The sequence below is a fragment of the Lepisosteus oculatus genome, chromosome 1, assembly GCF_040954835.1.
Source record: "Lepisosteus oculatus isolate fLepOcu1 chromosome 1, fLepOcu1.hap2, whole genome shotgun sequence".
Classification (NCBI taxonomy): domain Eukaryota; kingdom Metazoa; phylum Chordata; class Actinopteri; order Semionotiformes; family Lepisosteidae; genus Lepisosteus; species Lepisosteus oculatus.
The window spans coordinates 78,091,371-78,109,681 of NC_090696.1; the positions used below are offsets into that span (position 1 = coordinate 78,091,371).

General features: G+C 45.1%; 1 protein-coding gene across 1 annotated transcript; it reads right to left on the reverse strand.

The window, feature by feature from the left end:
- Nucleotides 1-2,457: 2,457 nt before the first annotated feature.
- LOC107077194 (uncharacterized) lies at nucleotides 2,458-18,288 on the reverse strand. The gene is made up of 10 exons (XM_015345857.2): nucleotides 16,969-18,288; nucleotides 16,388-16,500; nucleotides 14,595-14,703; nucleotides 13,569-13,639; nucleotides 12,761-12,869; nucleotides 11,418-11,484; nucleotides 10,795-10,880; nucleotides 9,147-9,219; nucleotides 5,879-5,977; nucleotides 2,458-2,658 (listed from the first exon to the last, which is right to left on the reverse strand). The coding sequence occupies exons 1-10, from the start codon at nucleotides 16,989-16,991 to the stop codon at nucleotides 2,512-2,514; spliced, it is 897 nt and encodes a 298-aa protein (XP_015201343.2). The 5' UTR covers nucleotides 16,992-18,288; the 3' UTR covers nucleotides 2,458-2,511.
- Between the last annotated feature and the right edge of the window lie 23 nt (nucleotides 18,289-18,311).

An 18,311-nucleotide genomic window follows, 5' to 3' on the forward strand; every position in this document is an offset into this window, starting at 1 on the left:
GGAACAGGGACGTTGTGTGAAAAGCCCAAGAGAAGATTGTAATTTAAAGTGCTTAGAGAACAGTGTTACTTCATTAGTAGTTACATGAAGGACTCGGACACTGTGACACGTACAGAGAAAGGTTACTCTGGGGACTCCACAGCATTAATGGAGAAAAATTTGCCGACTAGGTTTCTAAAAAAAAACCAAGACCATCTCTGTTAAAAGCTTGAGAATTAAAACCCTTCTTCTTCCATTCAAAGACAAAATGAGATTCTGTAAAGGATTAAAGCAGGGCAAGCTTTCATTACAGCCTTATGAAATAAGGAAAAAAAGATTTCTGAAAACTGCCCCTCCTGCTGAACACCTCACTGGTTGTGCAAGGTATACGATATGTGAGGTAGACATGAGAGAGAACAGACATGGCTGTGTGAGGACACCAGGCAGGCTTCAGGACATTGTGACTGCTTCGCATTAATGGCAAATTACAGAATCGAGACGCCCCTGAGCTGTAGCTGAATGGGAAATAAATAGGCTCTATTCATCCTGCCCAAGAAAAAAAAATTACACCAAATCCTAATCAGAATCCCAATTGATTTTGCAGGCTCCTGCCTGCTGGTTGCACAGCAGACGCCCCTAGTTTATTCACGGTGCTTTTAAGTTGCTAATATAAAGTTGCAAGATAATGAGAGATTTATAGGTTCAGGTTCTTTCTCTCAGCCAACAGGTGGTACTTTTCATGTAAAACTCTGCAAACCAAAGAAAACCTTAAAAAACTTCTCTTGTTGTTCACAGAATCCCTCGTTCCTAAAGAGCAGAACAGGACACAGAGTTCACTTGGGAATGCAGGTGAAATAGAAGCAAGTGTTGAAATGAACTGTTATCATCTTGAAACTGACACGTGGAATTTTTAACCCTGAGAAGAAAGTGATGTCAAACAGACTCACTCACGAACACGACCCCTGTCCAGCGAGGCCGCCACACTGTGCACAGACAACTAATCAGACAATTACAGTGGTAATCAGAGCTTCCGAGTTCCAATTTACTGCAGCAGTGTGAGTGGACGTCACACAAACTCACAGTCAGAATGACAGTGTCCAGGTGGCCAAAGAGTCCTTGAACAGCCAGTTCATGAGGTGAGAGCTGTGTTGATGAGAACAGCCAGGTTTCGATGCGACCGGTGTAGCGTCTCACGCGTGTGAGCTGTGAGAACAACGAGGGGGCTGTTCGGCCAACGCGCTGAGCCCAGGAGTGAAACCGTCAGCTGCTCCAGACCACAAGACCTCGCCATGCTTGGAATTAAATGGCCGCAGTTTATGACCAAGAGTAGCCTACCAGATAGGTTGCATCTCTCATGTCTTGCGGACATAACACTTATTGTAGAAATTTCTTCAAATTACCAATGAAATCTGCCCCACCTCAATGAATTCGGTACAGAGGTTCACAAGGTGATTTTGAAAGGGTCTCGAATACACAGGGTCTGGCCTTCTCCTCCAATTTCTGTCCCAGATTTAATGACTTATCCTCCCCTGCATGTGCCTGGCAACGCAGGCTCTGAAGGTGAGTCCTTTCAAAGGAGGGAAGACAACAGTCCTTAGAGTCTCTCATGGGTTCCCCTGCCTATTTCATCTACACAACTCATGTTTCTTTACCTCTGGGCCCGGGGGTCACTGAGGACTCTGCGGTAGTTTTGTTTCAGCCCATTCTTAAAAATTCGGTAGCAATATGCTTTTCACTTTGACATTATAGAGTACTTTGTGTTGATGAGTGGCAAAAATTCCCAGTTAAGTACACCATGGTTCCATGCTGTACCACAATAAAATGTGAAAAAGTCTAAGGGGGTGAATAGTTTTGCAAGGCACTGTACTTGTATTATGCATGTCGACACACACGAGTCCTGGCTTGGCTGGATGAAGTCCTGACAAACAGGAAAGCAGATGATCATTGTGGGAGGCTTGTCCATCTTCTCTTAGGGTGGGACTTTTGCGTGTTTCGCACTGCAGCAGATGCTGAACAGACTGATGTGTTAATTTTCGGACTGAACTAGAACATCGTGCTGTGAGATGTGGCCAGCAGACTCCTGTTGTGAAAAGCACTATTACTCTCGATCTCTAGCTACTGCCTGCTGTGTGTAATGACAGTAAACACTTCTTATAGTTAGCCTGGCAATCAACAGAAAATGAAACGATGAATTCTAAAAAATCCTAATAAAGCTTTTTTTAAGCATCTTGAAATTTCTTTTTGCAAGGTTTCAGTTGCACATCTACAGATCAGACCTATTAACCACTTAGGAGAAACCTGCAGCTTCTGGGTGACCTGGAACGTTCAGTGACAATCAAGCCACGGTGAAACATCTCAAACTATCAAGAGGGCAAAACTGCAACTACAATCATACGAACTTCATTCAGGACAAAATAAACCATAACAGAGCTGTTTGTATATTTTTCACAAATAGCACCAGGAGAATGATACTCACTGTTCAAAATAATTTTATAGTTTTCCATAATTTTCCCCATAATCTAAACTGTAGTCTTATTCTTCGCTCATAGGACAATCTGAGCCAGGTCTCCAGGGGCCTTGGTCAGGGTGTGGCCCTCTGTGTCTCTGCTGCTGTAGGACAATCTGAGCCAGGTCTCCAGAATCGTCGTTTCCAGGAATCTTCCTGACTGGTGCGGCTTCCTACAAAATAACACCCATCACTCCAGATTATATGTGTGAGCTACTCCACGGTGTGCACTCACAATGCTAGCTTTGTGGAAAGACAATACAGCATTTGGGCAACATCTGTATTAGGAACAAGTAAAGGTTTATTCCATGCTGAAAAGAGAAGAAAAGAAACACAACTTTCCGGCTGTGGAGCCTTCTTCAGGTATGCAGCCTACGCATACTGACGTAGCTACATACTTGAACATCTATATTCATTTTCTAAACACAATTTAAAGCATTCCTTAAACTTTAAAGCACAAATAAATGTACCGAGTAAAGGGGGTACTATGAACTAACCTTTATAGGGTTTCCATACTTAAAAAACTGAATATTCAAGGAAAGGGCACTGCAGTACACAGTCAAATGTGTACAAAGACTGAATTTGTTTAAGAAAGAAAACATTGCCGTAAGGAAGGAACTTCTAGCATGCAGGAAAACGACTGTTCAAATGCTATTACTGCTCAAGCCCTTGTGGCTTGTGGGCATCTTGGATGTGATGCACAACACTACTCATTTTATGATGTATAGGGGTCAGTGTACAGTACACTGGAATGCAATGCATTACATCTTAAAGTATGCACATCTAGCAGCTGGAGTGTCTATTTCACTAATGCTTCAATACAAGTGCAGGGTTTTGCTAGTGGTTTCCTGTCCTGAAAGCGCCCAGTGTCTCGCAGGGAAGTGAGCAGCGTGGAGTTCGCTGCAGACTGTGAAGGCACAGTTCTGTCAGCTTTCAAGCAGGAGGGCAGCTCCCCTCCCAGCGCCAGGGAGTCACACATCAAAGGCGCTGCTCCTTGACAGCCTCAGCTGTCACATCTGGGCAAACCCACAAGCAGTGTGGAGGGCCGGAGACTGTAGACATGTACTTCAAACAAAACCTTGGCATGGCTGAGACTTTCTTCCAGTTTTAAATGAGGTTTCTGCCATTATGTTTGAACAGACTAGTAAATCACCCCTAAGGAAAAGGGGTGAGGTGACACTCTAATCTTCCCGTCTTACTCCTCAGACACACAAACATGCACAGTGACTGTATAGGTCTTAAACAAAGCTAATGTCATAGCAGCTGCCTAATCCCCATCACAGATAAAGATATCAGCTCCTCAGCAACCAAAGGAAATGCACCTCTGTATTTCTGGGTTATTTCAGTCTCTTGGTTAAAATATGTTTGTGAAAGGTATTTTCCTCTGAAATGCACCATTTTATGCAAATTCCTTTGATCCTCATACACTGTGAGAGTCTGATGTTATTGCAATCAGTGAGGTGCTGCTCCTCTAGAACTAGCTCGGTTATGTCTTTTTCTCTAAAAAACGACCTCATCCCTTGTACCCCAGTAAAAGCTGCTGGTAACTAAACCTCTTCTATTCAGCGTCGGTAGTAAACTAAAAGGCCAAGGCCTTTCAGGATGAAACAAAACTACTGCATGGATGTTGGGTTCTTCATGCATAGAAACTGCAGTAGGGATCTCTGGGACTTGTCCTCCATCAGTCTCGACAGCAGTAATTGGTGGTTTGGCTCCATTAACAGCTTCAGATGTGAAGCTCATTCGGAAACAGGACTGAGGAGATTTTAGAGCAGCATGGTGAGTTCACCTCGGATACCACTCTCTACACATCTGGAACAAGGACTCTTAGCCAGACAAAATGGGAAACATTTTGAAGATTGTTGCATAAGCATCCTTATGTCTTATCCTACCGCTAAGCACAGCAGCACATTGATTTTTCTAAAGGGTTTTATAAGGCCATGCTCTAATGAAAACTAGTCCATTCATTTTCATCATCGTGTCCTGAATAATAAGGACTGAATTCTAATCCCTTTGTCATTCATGTCTCAGATGAATTACTGCATCTGCAACGACCGTGGAGATGCTCCGGGTTCTTCTGATCTTTCGTGCTCGTGGAGAACGAGGAGGAATTGTTCTTATTAGATAACAATGCTGATCATTACTTTATACAGCACCTTTCTGTCTCAAGGCACATAACTGTAAAACAGGACAAAGGCTAAAGCAACCAGGTGTCAGAGCCCTGTATTGGGAACTGAAGGATGACCAGGGTTCGAGTAATGTACAATGTACAGATGTGTGTGTCTATACAGGTGTGCATATATACAGTAGGTGTGTATATGGGTGTGTGTGTATAATAGGTCTTTGTGATTAATAGGTATATGTAGGTGTGTGTATACACAAGTGTGTGTATATATAGGTGTGTGTATACTGTAAATGCTGTAGGTGTGTGTATATATAGGTGTGTGTATACTGTATATGCTGTAGGTGTGTGTATATCCCCCTGTGCCTGTGTACATATAGGTGTGTGAGTCTATATACTGTAGGTGCATGTGTATATAGGTGTGTGTATATATAGGTGTATGTGTATATAGGTGTGTGTAGGGATTTATCAGTTCACAGAGGTATTCAGGAACCGTTCACAGCCCCTAAGGGTGAGCAGCAGTGTTCTGAAAGTAGAAGAAATATTCGAACCCAGAAGACCAGGGGTATTCCATACTCCTGCCGGCCAGGCCAACAGCCAACATTTTATTTCAATATCCAAAATGAAAATAGAATCTTGTTTACAAATGCAGATTCCAAAATGTCTCCGGCTAGGGCTGACTGGACATGTTTGCTGGCCTAAATCCTCGAATCAAAGCCTTAAGCTTACAAAGATGTTTTGTTGAGGAAGGGATGTTTTCCAAATACATTCTTTGGGAGTGAGTTTTTGTGCAAATTACTGCCATATGTTGGCTGTAGACAGGTCACTGAGCAGAATGATACCTGACAAGGCAGATTCCAGACGCACCTCCAGGCTCCCTGGGAGAGACTCAAGAATGTAGCTCTAGTGCTTGAAGGTCTCGTTACATCATCCAAGTTTAATCATTTCCATGCCTGACCTACATATGATGCCTGTGTTATGTAAGAAATGCTCAGTCTAAGAATGTTTGATGGACTGACAGACTGCTGGGAAATGCTGGACTAAGCATCTAGTTAGATCTAGTTTTCCGATCCTCACCGTCATGCCCAGCGATATTTGGGGGTGCTACAATAAAAAAGGGGGTCATGGGTACAGAAAGAGCGAGGGGGTGAGGATTAAGCTGGCTCAGTCCCTCTTATCGGCTTTCATCTTTTCTTCATCAGGGATCACCTTGGAAAAGTGACTCTTTCGAAGACAGACAAGTCAAAATGATTGTAACTCCTTTCCCTTACCTCAGCTGAATTCAGGATGAGCTCAAAGGACAAAGCTTGACAGATTTTACTTGTGTTATATAATTCCAGGGCTATTTCCTTTGACAACTCCGAAGTCGTCTGAAAAATAAGGAAAGTTCAGGATCAATAATACTTCCACCCTGCCATTTTTCTCAGGTGATGTATTTAAATTTTATTGATATTGTTTTTCATGCAACAGGGCAAAGATCCCATTTCTTGACCTGGAGTGACAAGAAGCTCACATCTGTACCTGTGGTTGTACACTGGCAGTAGGAAACTGACCTCTCTGCTCCCCTGGCCTGGTCACCAACAGGCCCTCAAACCCCCCTGTTGTTTGCTTTGTCCACTTCTTGTGATGTGCTTACTGTGTAGCTCCCCGATTCCTGTTTTTTTTGTAAAACTTTAGAACAAGCTACAATCTCTGGTTTTCAAAAGACACGTTAAAGGATTTTAAAAATTTTACAGAATTATTTTAAGTAATTTGCAGAATTGTTTCTCGCTTGTCGCTGTACCTATCTGGCTCTGGCCTGGAGTCGTTGCTCCTGACCTGGCCTGACAGAATTTGGAACAGACACCTGCTGTATGTGACACCTCAGAAATAGCTGAAAGGCGGGACATCATCATCAAGAATAGCCACTGGAACATAAGTAGAATGCGGACTCTTAAACCCCCATTCATGGCAACAACATGACTGTAATGGGCCTATAAAACCTTCTGTAACACTGTTGCAGTCCAGGACACTGTGGGAAATAAACCTCGTGTTCTCCAGAAGTGGCCATTTTCATGACAATTAAACTCATCTCAAACGTTCAGTGGACTGCGCTGGGACTCCTTGCATCCCTACGTACAGCAGTTTTCACTGCCTGAGAATACAGCTGCAGGGATTGAAATGACTATTTGGGAAGAGGAGCTGCACCAGGCCTAGTTAATCAAGAACCCTGTCACTGTGCCCTCCGCCGCCTGCGTCCCTACCAGACAGTCACAGCACACAAGGAGGGTTCGATTCCCAGGGGGAAGGTGGAAGGACATCCTCGCATTCCGTGACACACTTTTAATGGACAATAAATCCCCTTTCAAGTGTTATGAACGAGCCAGTGTTCTCTTCAAGACCTTCCTTCGAAGCCTAGTGCTCTTTCGTCCACAGCTCGCATTTCACTGCTGAATGGGCCACCAGAGAGGGGAGAAAAGTCGAGGCCACCGTGTGATGGGAATAAAACATTTAACAACTTAAAGAGAGAAAGATTTAAGATTAAAATTTACAGACCCCAACTTTTACAACTCTGCAATTCCAAAGCAAGTACAAGACAGTCCCTCAGTGCTGTTATGTAATAAAACACTGGAATATTATTGTAACTTTTTCTGACCTTTTGAAAGGACCACATGAGGCCTGACATTGTCCCATTAACCTCTGCATTCCAGAGCAGCAGCTCAAAGCAATTTAAACCACATGCACAGGTACTCCCCACTACCCTCTTCACAGTTACACAGAACACTCCAGACAGGCAGGCCTGATTTATTTCCTGAACTCTTCCCTGCAGAAACAATACAGGGTTTGGCTCCCTTTTATCTGAGACAACCCAAGTCTGACAGCCTTTCACAAAGCTCAGTAAGGCTGCAACACAGGACTCAACTGGATTTTACTGTTCTGGTGTAATAAAAACGAAAACTTCCCCACAAACGGCTGAAGATACAGGAGGGCTGTGTGAGTCCTGGCAAGAGCCACTCTCAGACTGGGGTGATTAATGGTCAGATCACATCCCTGGTGCAGACGGGTGAACACTCTTACTGTTTTAAACGCAGTCAAGGGGCCAAGACTGTGTTTCCTCTGAATGTTTTTGTGTTCAAAAGTCTGACAACGTACAGGAACCCAGACCCCCAAAACACAGGACACTCGGTGAGACAATATGCATTCCTGTGGCGTCTCAGAAAACACAACCAAGGGGTACCAGAATCAGCGGTGGAAATGGACGGTAGTCTGTCATCCAGTGCTTAGAGATGGCTGTGCTATCTGCCAGTGAGGGACTGATAAGCTGGAATGGATACAGGCCAGCACCTTGTGAGGGAAGCATTGCCTGTTTCTCTGTTAGGACTCTGCTCTGCGGAGAATGAGTGTCATCATTAGGAAAAGTCTAAAGAAGAGATGCCAATTCAAACACAACAGTAGGATGGAGGCACAGACCACAACTGAGGGACCCAGTAACCTCTCCACATTATGAGGAAGACGTCTCCTCATTTGTTATGACTGAGATGAGAATAACTGCAATTTCCATGCACTTTCCTTCATATATTTCCTTGTATAAACGTTTTTTAACCACTTTTCAACGACCATAGTATATTTGGGGACCCAATCATTTACTGAGAAAGCTGCAAACATTAGAATAAACAATTTAAACATTCTCTAAAAGATATAAGATACTCTACAGTTTGGTTTAAAATTTACTTTGGATTGCAAGAGATATAACCTAAGACGCATCACTGAATCCCTAATAAATTCCTGATGAGATGTTTAAATGTGGCCATATAATATACACTCCTGTCAGTAGCCCTGGCAGGTCAAAATGAGTTACCGATCTGTTTCAAACTCGCCAAGAACTGCTTTCCTGAGAAGTTCCTCTCTTTTCCCAAAGTAATGCATTTGCTCGGTTCAGAGTGATGTCTACTTTTCTGTCTTCTGATGAATGGGGATGATTTTTAAACAGAACTAATACACATAGAGCTCTTAAATACTAAGATTTTACTTTGTTCAGCACAAACGTAGCTGTCTAGTCTGTGCAGTAATGTTTCACAGTGCTAAAGAGAGCTACAGCTTTACAAATGCTTATGAGGTCATTGTTTAGATAGTCCACAAATTCTAACAGTTCATACTGTAGGACAAATTCATTTTTGAAAGATTTGAACTGACTTTTATAAAAACAAAATACATTTAAGCCAGAAACATAATAAAAAGAATTGAACGTGACTTTGCAAAAGGATTAAATTATAGTGGATTTCAAGAAGGCTGAAACATAGCCCAGCTACCAATTTAGAGTACGTGCCTGAATATTTCACATTTGTGATTCACCCAAATCAAAATCTTCGTCAATACTAATTTGTCAAGATTGTCAAATTTCCTTCCATCTATTTAAAAAAAGAGAATACAAATTCTCACGATGTCTCCGCTTGTGCAATGTGTTTTTGCTTGGTCCCATTGACCAGCCTTCTCTAACTCTAGACGCGACGTGCCCAAGGTTCAGCTTGACCAGTCACCCCAGCAGAGCGATGAGCTCACCTGCAGGACCAGGTGCTCCATGGCCAGGGTGCTGGCGCGATCAGCCTGGGCTTCCTCCTGGAGCCTCTGCTGTCTGCGCAGGAGAGCTGAGTCAAGGGAAGTGCTCGGCTGCAGACGGAGGGCCTCAGCACCTGCTCTACCTCCATACCCCTTCCACACCCCTGCTGCACCGTGCCATGACCAGCGCAGAGCAGTGTGCAGTGAGGTGCTACAGACCTGTGGACGCGTGACGGGCTACTAGCAAAGCCAAGCACATGTGCCATCTACAGTACCAAGGCTCTAGGCAACAGCGTGTAATTACTCTGCTGGGAAAAAGTTAGTTAGCAAGGCCCTTTCCTTGGCTTTGGGCGAAGCAGGGACTTGTCTGGTGCCCGCAGGCTGGCTCCATCGCGAGGGAGACGTGCCGCTTCTCCGATCAGTGCCCAGTCTCCTGCATGGAGCTGCCTATGACCAGAGAGCTCCAGACGACCAATGTCTCTGTCAGAGGAGCTCATACGCAGGACCTCATTCTCCTCCACAGGACGGGAGTCACCGCCGTCAAGTCTGAAACCACTGGGGATTCTCAATGTGGGCTGATGCGTAATATCGAAATAACCGACCAAACAGTTAAAACACAGACTGGAGTCTACAGCTAGAGCAGCTTTTCCTCCTTTGTTCTACAGAAACAAATATGTTTAGGTCAGTGCAATCAAGACAATACAGTCTAGTTTAACGGTTTGATTGTCTGTGTTTGGTGAAGTCTAACAGGGAAGACATGGTAGATGGTAGTAAAAGCCCTTGACTGATTATGGGCTACAGCTGTGTGTTCGAGGTTGTGAGAGGTGGCAGAGTGGCATGCTAACCTGGGGTCAAAAATAAACCCTGACCCTAAACCTTAACCCTGACTCTGACCCTAATCCTAAACCCTGACCCTGACCCTACTCCTGAGCCTAACCCACAATGTCAAACCTACACACAAGTCAACATGATTAGGGCACTTTCCCACACAGGCTGAATATGAACAGCAAAGGCTGAAGGGCTTTATAAGGCTCACCATGCAGAGTGCTCGTATCAGAAAGCAATGCTCTCTGTGTTAGCACTGTTCCAGCAGAAAACTCACTCAAGCCGCTGGCTGCGGCTGTGCTGTTCTGTGTAGAGACATCACAGGAGCGGAGATGAACAGCAGATACCTGTGGTTTGGATCCTTTATGAAAACTCTGACATCTTAATGTGCTCCCTCTGCCAAGCTGGTCTATAAATGAATTTTATAGTCCTTTATATCATATAACAAATTAAACATATTTGTTACTCATTGTAAGTCATCTGAAATCAGAGAAAGGGCATTTTTTTTCTCCAAGAAAACAGCTCAAAAACTTTAAACTGAAAACGTATTCACTGTGATTTAGATACATTTTCTGGAAGTCACTTTGTCACTCTTTTAAGAAGGATTTGTCTGCTGCCTTTCCTGCTGAAGACAGTGAGCCCCCAACAGCACCTGACTCTTGAAATATGGGTCAGAACCGGGTCAGTGAAACAGCGGACATGGTGCACTGCGGAGTGGGTTCCACATCTCAGAGACAAGGACGGCCTCTGCTGTTGGAAACAATGTCTTCCAACACGGTTGTGCAGTCGCACACCCTTGACAGAGGCTCATGGAGCTGAAGGATACAGGTGAGAAGAGGGATCAGTCTCGCCCGAAACGCGCAGGTTGTCTTCCACAGCCTCCACCGCAACCTCACTCAGAGACTGGAATGCCTGCAGGAGACACACCGTGGCTGGATTGAGACACACGTCCCTCGAGCCACTTCAACACGTCTCTCATGTTCTACAGGCCAGTCCTTCTGACACACAGACACTTCTTTCAACATGGTGGTTCAGTCCTTTCCCTCGTACTGAGGGCTGCTCCCAGTTTCTTCAGTACCCGTTCTGCAGGGATGGCACTGAACGGCTCCTCACGTGTCATAATGACTAGCATACAGGAGCATCACAGCAATGAGAAAACAGCAATGAGCTCTGCAGGGCTCACCAGCCAGCAGCTGGTGTCCTGCAGTTTGGGGCTGGCCAGCTCAGCAGGTGGGATTCTGGGGGTCTCACATGTTTGTCCAAATAGCTGCTGGGGCTGATGGGGCTCCTGGGGGCAGCTGGGTAACATTCAGCTCGGCCTCGTTCACTTGCCAAGTGGCCACAAAGTGTAGCCCACACAGGGAGTTTTTCTCTTATCAGAGCAGACTTTGATTTAAAAAAAACATTTAAGCATAAGTTCTCCCTGTATTAAAAAAGGAAGGGACCTACTGTTTTACTGCTATATCCTGGGATCTGAAGGCCACTCTCTGCCTCACACTCCTTGCGAAGCATTTCCCTTCGATGTGAAGAAGAAATTATTTCAAACACAAGACATTTTACAGAACAATCCGGTGTAATAGTCCAGATATGAGCAACTTACTATCGTCTGAGAATGAGGCACACACACTTTTTTTAAGATCATGGAACAGCACATACTTTCTTAAATATATTTGCTTATTTTGTGAATTAGTAACATTACATTACAGTACACAAAGAATTGGCTTGAGTTAAATTTAAAAATATAAAACATTTATTTCCAGACAGTCAAATAATACAAACTGCAAACTTCACATTAAGAGTAACATACAGCCCTCCTTGATGAATTTGTTAATTTTCCTGGAGAAATCTCTTAACACAGAGCAATGATTGATGTTATCAGAGTAAATCCAGCAGGTATGCCTGTGACAGAGCAATATAAATTATGCTAGCTCATAAAAAATGTTTATGTACTCATTAAACAATCCCATCATTGTCTTCTATCATTATATGAAAATAACTCCCTTGATCTTACTTTCTACACACAATATACAATTTCTTACGCACTTAATGAAACATCATAAAAAAACTATTACAAACACAAAGTCCTGCACAAGCAAACGTGTGACCTACATCCAGCCCCGGCTGTGTCAGTGTTGTACAGACTGTACTTTACAAACCACGGTGAACTATGCCCACACACAATCTGTGTCACAGCAGTGTGGTCAGTATGGCCCCCTGCTCTACAGCCTGTTTTGTGAAGATGCACCGCAAAGCCAGTCCTTTTAAAATGTAAGATAACTACATTGTACTGAAGATGCCAGGCCAGATCTGCACTGCCACATTTGCCAGCGTGCAGAAATCCGGGTCCAGAGTGGACTTCACGTCAAAATCGAAAGAGATTTCAGCACCTGGGTGCTCCGTTGAGGAAGTACCTTCACTCAGAACAAGGGTCTGTCCAGAAACACAGGACAGCAGGGCGCTGAATCTCACTCAGTCTGTCCATTTTCCTGCACAGCAGTGCAGCTGTTTCTGATGTGTCTTTCCTTTCCTGAACGACTCAGTGCAGCTGCAGGGCCAACGCAGGTAAAGCTGCTTGCCTAAGACACAACCTTGACTGTACAGTATATGAGTGGTGGAGAATCTGAGTGAAGGGCTTCCCTTGGGACTCAAACTCACAACTCCCCAGTCCAGAGCACTGACCACAGCCCCAAGTCCAAGCCCACTCCAGCTTCGAAGTCCAAGTCCGACAGGCAACCTTAGACCCTGCAGGCCAGTCCCTGTCACACAGTGGACGAGATCTGCTATTGATATACCTGAGGTCCCACACTGCGGCCCGCAGGCCTGGTAGGCTCTCTGCTCTCCTCTGGACACGGGCCTGCAGGCTCTGCGCCTCGTCGTGCTGATGCCGGGGCACAATAAACTCTGCCCGGAGATAAAGAGACAGAGTTCAGGGGCTGCTCATTGTGAAAATACATCGTGTGTTACTAGGGCCCGGAGAGATTTACACTGTGCTCCAGATGGTTTACCCAGCAGCACCATCCTGAGGATTCCCAGCCGGCCCGGTGCTCAGAGACAGGAGGTGCAGAGTTTACTCAAACATATAAACGCAGAGCCCCAGCTTTTGCTGAATAAGGTAAAAAAGCGCTCGATGATATTAGCCTGGAACAGAAGAACAAACTGGAAACCTTCGCTGGCTGCTGGCCTGAGAGAGCCCATCAGTCTGTGCACAAAGAGCACCTGCACATGCTGACCAAGATTCGACACTCCCTGAACAAGAGACAGCCGCCGGTGGGACAGCAGCTGTCACAAGTAAGATTCTATTTTCTATCAAATCCCCGATTTTCCTTAAATAGAAAAACTTCCCCGAACCCGGGGGGATCTGTGCTTTTGCCTCCTCTCATCCAAGGTTCAGAGCTCACTTCCAGTGGTGGGACTTTCAAGACACAGGGGGGCCCCTCTCTCTCACCGCCTGTGTCAGGGGGGCCCCTCTCTCTCTCACTGCCTGTGTCAGAGGGGCCCCTGTCTCTCACTGCCTGTCAATGGGGCCCCTCTCTCTCACCGCCTGTGTCGGGGGGCCCCTCTCTCTCTCACTCCTGTGTCAGTGGGACCCCTGTCTCTCACCGTGGTGCGTCTTCTGTAAGCGCAGTGCCTGCAGCTCCCTGCTCAGTCGCTCCCTGGCCTCCTCCAGCTGCCTGCAGGCGAGAGTTCAGAAGGGCATTGCTGAATGGACATTATAGTCCACGCTTCCTAGCTCAAAGTATTTACCGATTATGGTTCTAATAATGCATGCTTTAAGAGCTTGGATAGGATAACTATGCAGAAACCTCATTTTGTCTGACAACTGATCACTGCCACGAGTCCATTCCAGGACAGAAAGACAGTGATTGTTGTTTCCATTATTTGCAACAGCAGGTGGAATTTTATCGGAGAAAACTGGAGGAAGATTTTTTTTCAATGCCCTTCACCCGTGACATCAATCAGTCCTCACAGTTTATTACCTTCACGTTCACACCTGCTGTCAGTGAACATCAGCCCTGTCCTGGGATCTGCTGTGGGCAGCTAGAGCTGTGATTCAGAGGTTCGTGAGGTGGTGAGAAACAGACGTAAAGGAATGACTTAGTCTGCCTTTGAATGATCAGGCAGGAATCAAGAGGCCTATCAATGCACTTCATGTTCTATACTTTTCTGAACCACTGGGGCACAGATCTGTAGGACACACCTACATTAAGAAGTAAAAACCCTGAACAGCCCACTGTTGGCCTTTAAAAGCAGCTATCGTGTTGGACAGGTTGTCTCTTCCACCTAGTCATTAACACAATGTCAGTCCCCACAACCCATCAGAGCTCAGGAAATCTCAAAGAGTCACTTTGTGCCCAAGCCCACAAACACAACGTTCTGCTCGAGGAGCTCTGAGCCACACAAGGACTAGTCCCATAAAACCAGAAGCACACTAGTGACCTGCGGGTTTGACTTTGTGCGAGCTGGGTGGTAGAACGGAGAGGGGTCAGCTCTCCAGGCAGGTCCCAGTATATTTCATTCTTGGAGTGTGTTTAAACCAGAAGACAGGATGAGGTCATCTGACCGGGCCTTCCCAGGAGCAGTTCTTGCTCACTTTATGCCTGAACCTCCAAAGCACTGCTGACCCACCTCTGTACGTTGGAGCTTTGCTCCTCCTGGTCAAACCGCTGAGCGCGGCGTCTGGAGAGGAGGACATCGATCAGCCTTTGCTTGGGGCTTGCAGCAGCAGCTCTGTGCCCTGTGGGAAGGGTCGTCACACAGTGAGCAGCCTGCGGTATCTTTATTGGCAGAGAGCTCAGGCAGGCGATCTCTTGAACATAAGAAAGATTAGAAACAAAAGGAGAGCACTGGCTTCACTTGGCCTGTGTTATACCAGGATGTCCTCCAGTAATTTTTCGAAAGAAACCAGGGTATCAGCATTAGCTTGTTCCAAACCCCCACCATCCTTTGAGTAAAGACGTGCCTCCTCTTCTCACTTTTAAATGTACTCCTGCATACAGCAGTTTCTACTTTTGTGACGTGGTGTTTCAATTTTAATTTGATGCTCCAAACCCAAATTAAACACAGGATTGATGCTCCTCCTGCTGTTTTTTAACCCTTGCCCTTATTTATTAAGACACACTGTCCTGCACGCCACAGCTCCATCTGCCAACAGGCCCTTGCACTGTCTGGAGCAGTTGAGGATTGTTCCTTTTTGAATTCAGGCTCGAGGGTTATTTTTGACACACCCGCCCATGTGGCATCTCAGGTGGTGATCGCTCTGGTCTCACCAACCCCCTGACCCCCCCATCCTTCACTAGGGGCTGTGCCTGAAGGCCTTGCCGTTCATCCTCTATGTTTCTTTTTCTTTCTTTCTTCTTTATCACTGTGTACAGCATCCTCGAGTCTGGAAAGATGCTTTCTAAATCAAAGTGAGGTTTTTTTTTCTGTGCACTGTTAGCGCGTCACAGGAAACACAGCCCCGTACAGGAGGGGCAGTGCTGACCGGAGAAAGGGTGTGTCTCTCACCGACACCACAAGCCTGCAAGAGCCCAGGAGGCTGCAGGAACCATCGTGTCAGCCTGTGAGCCCTGGAGGACACTTTCTGTTCCAGCAGGATTCAATTTAATGTTAATTGCTAATTAGCAAGACACGAGTTTAACAGATAAGTTGCAGGTTTTATTTCAACACTGCTGTCCAATGGGCTGGGAAACTTGCAGGTAGGATAATCCTACTATAAAAAGTGTGTCATTTTTATAAATTCTGCGAATAGAATTGGCTTATTATCGTATTAGTTCCGGCAGATGAGCTTGCCTCTGCTTTACCATTGTTCCAGCGAGCCTCTCATCTTCAGGCTAATGGAAGAGGGAACAGGGTTGATGTAAAGGAGCTCCGATGTCCCGTCTGAAATGATCTATGTCACTGTGAGAATGCAGCAGACCTGCACTGCTGTGAACCCTGTATGAGTGCAATTCTAGACACACCATGTTTCTTTATTGGAAACTGTCCGTTCTACCTAGTCCTCAACAAATGCATCTGTTTGAAAACTTGGTTAAGGTCATTGTTGTGTTGGGTTCATAAACACTTATGTACATGCCTACGGTATGTTTCATTGGCTTGGAAACACAGAGAGTCTGGAGAACAGAACAATCAGTCATTTTTTCAATATTTTTCTTAGGTGTGCGATATTGTAACGATATTAAATTAAAGCCTAATTTGTCGGGAAGCCGATAAGTTAGAGACACCAATTAGCACTGGTGATAAAGAGCCCAGTTGGAACAGAAACCAGCAGACGCAGGCGTCCAACAGGACCAGGATGAAGACCAGTGCTCCAGGTGGTCCACCTGTATACCAGTACAGGCAAGAATGTGCCTTTAAAAATCTAGAATCGGCAGGGGGCGTGTTCCTGCAGTGCACAGAGGGGTAGGAACGTTAAGACTGACCTGTCTTTAATTCCTGTCCAAAGCTTTTCTCCAGTAACTTTCCTGTCAGATTACTTGCGATGGGTTTTCTTGTTTCTGGAAGGATAACTTCATCAAGGGGTGTGTTGTAATTCCTGAAATCAAATAGCCGTAAGTAACAGAAACACTAAGGCACACTTCAGATGTGGGTCTGCCTATTTCATTGAACAGACAAAACATAGGATTTCGTCGGGTGTATTGAAAAGGACACTTTGTGCATAAATATAAAATTGTGTTACACCATTCATGCTTAGAATGCCGCATTTTTAAATCGATTTTCCTGCATGTAGAACTATTTCAATATAAACATCCAATTGAATTGTTTTCACAGTTTCATTATGTGACAAAGGAATAACAGTGACGCATCCAGGGTTCAGAAAAAAAATCTATGTGCATGTACATAAAATCATGATAGGAGTATAATTAAGTTTCGGCACTGGAATTAAAACAGACAACAGCCTTTGTTAACCAGGATTAAATGATACAACACTCTCTTACTTTCTTAATTCCAATAAAGTAAAGAACAAACACAAGATACAAATTCTTAAGAACATACAACTTACCCCCCCTGTGCATCAGAAGCCATGTCTGTCCTCTTGACTCTGATAGAAAAACCAGGCTGGAGCAAGAAATGAATTAAAATGACAGCTCATTGTTTTCACAAACACCACTAAGCATTTTCAGCTCCGTGACCCTTCAAAAATATGTTTTATTGGGAAAAAATAGTAATTTTATGTTAAGATCAAGGATTTTGCTATTGAAAAATACAGAAAGGAAATGCAAGCTTGAGTTCTCATTTACCTATGTTATTATAAATGCCAGCAATGCAGGTAAGCAGTAACCACCAGTAAGGGGAAGTTTATGTGTTGCTGGGACACCAGAGACGGCCTGTTAACGAAGGAGACTTCCTCTGGGTCCTAGAGCCCCTGTTTCAGACACTTTGCTACGATAGTGTGGGGTTTCCTGAACTGTGATGCTTTGAACGAAGAAGGCTTTCTCTCCGCTCAAACAACCTGGAGTCGAGAATCCTTTTTTGAAAATTGATCAAGCTCAACCACTGCATTATCCCCAACCTGTAAAAACAAAGGGAAACCAGCAGCTGTGGAGAGCAGACATCCTGAAGGACACGGCCTCAGGGAAGATCTCTGGCGCTCGCCCTCGCAAGGCCAGCGGACCCCAGCTCTGAGCTCACAGTTACACAGCCACACACGTCAGCAAGGTGACACAAGTGAACTTCCTGAGCGTTCTCAGCTCTTGAACGTGTTTCCTTTTAACATTTTGAAATTAACTTCCAACCTCCAACCTCCAACTTTCAGGCAGTTCTTAACGAACCTGCAGAACCGTCCCACTCCCATAGAGCCAGGCCGAAACATCATCCCATGCTTGGAAATGTATTGTCCTTGTTGTAGCAACGGAGCGGGCAATGTCTCATAAGACGTCTGAAGAGCCCAGTACAGGGTTCTGTGATGGGATAGTATATTCCAGTAACAAGCCATTGACAAAAGCTACACGAAGAGCCTCTTACTTATTAACCACGTTGGTGACTTTCGGAAATCTTTGCCGCGTTGGAGAAAAACGCTTCACACAGGCTGGGCAAGCGCAACACGAGAGGGGTCTGACCGACTGTCGGATTCGGTGTGTCTCTCAGCTCACACAGGCGGAGCTCTCTGTTCACAGCTGATTCTGACCTCCCAGCTGCCAGAGCCTCTAAGCAGGAGTGCAAATGGACACAGCGAAGGGGTCTGCTAACAAGACTGCTGTCCAAACGAAACCCATTTAGCACCACACAATGCTGGAAGCTGCAGACTGAAGACGGTATTTGTGCTTTAACATTAGAAACAGACAAAAAGAAACGCAGAACAACATTCTTTAAAATGCAGAAACCACATTTGCCACCAAATTGAAA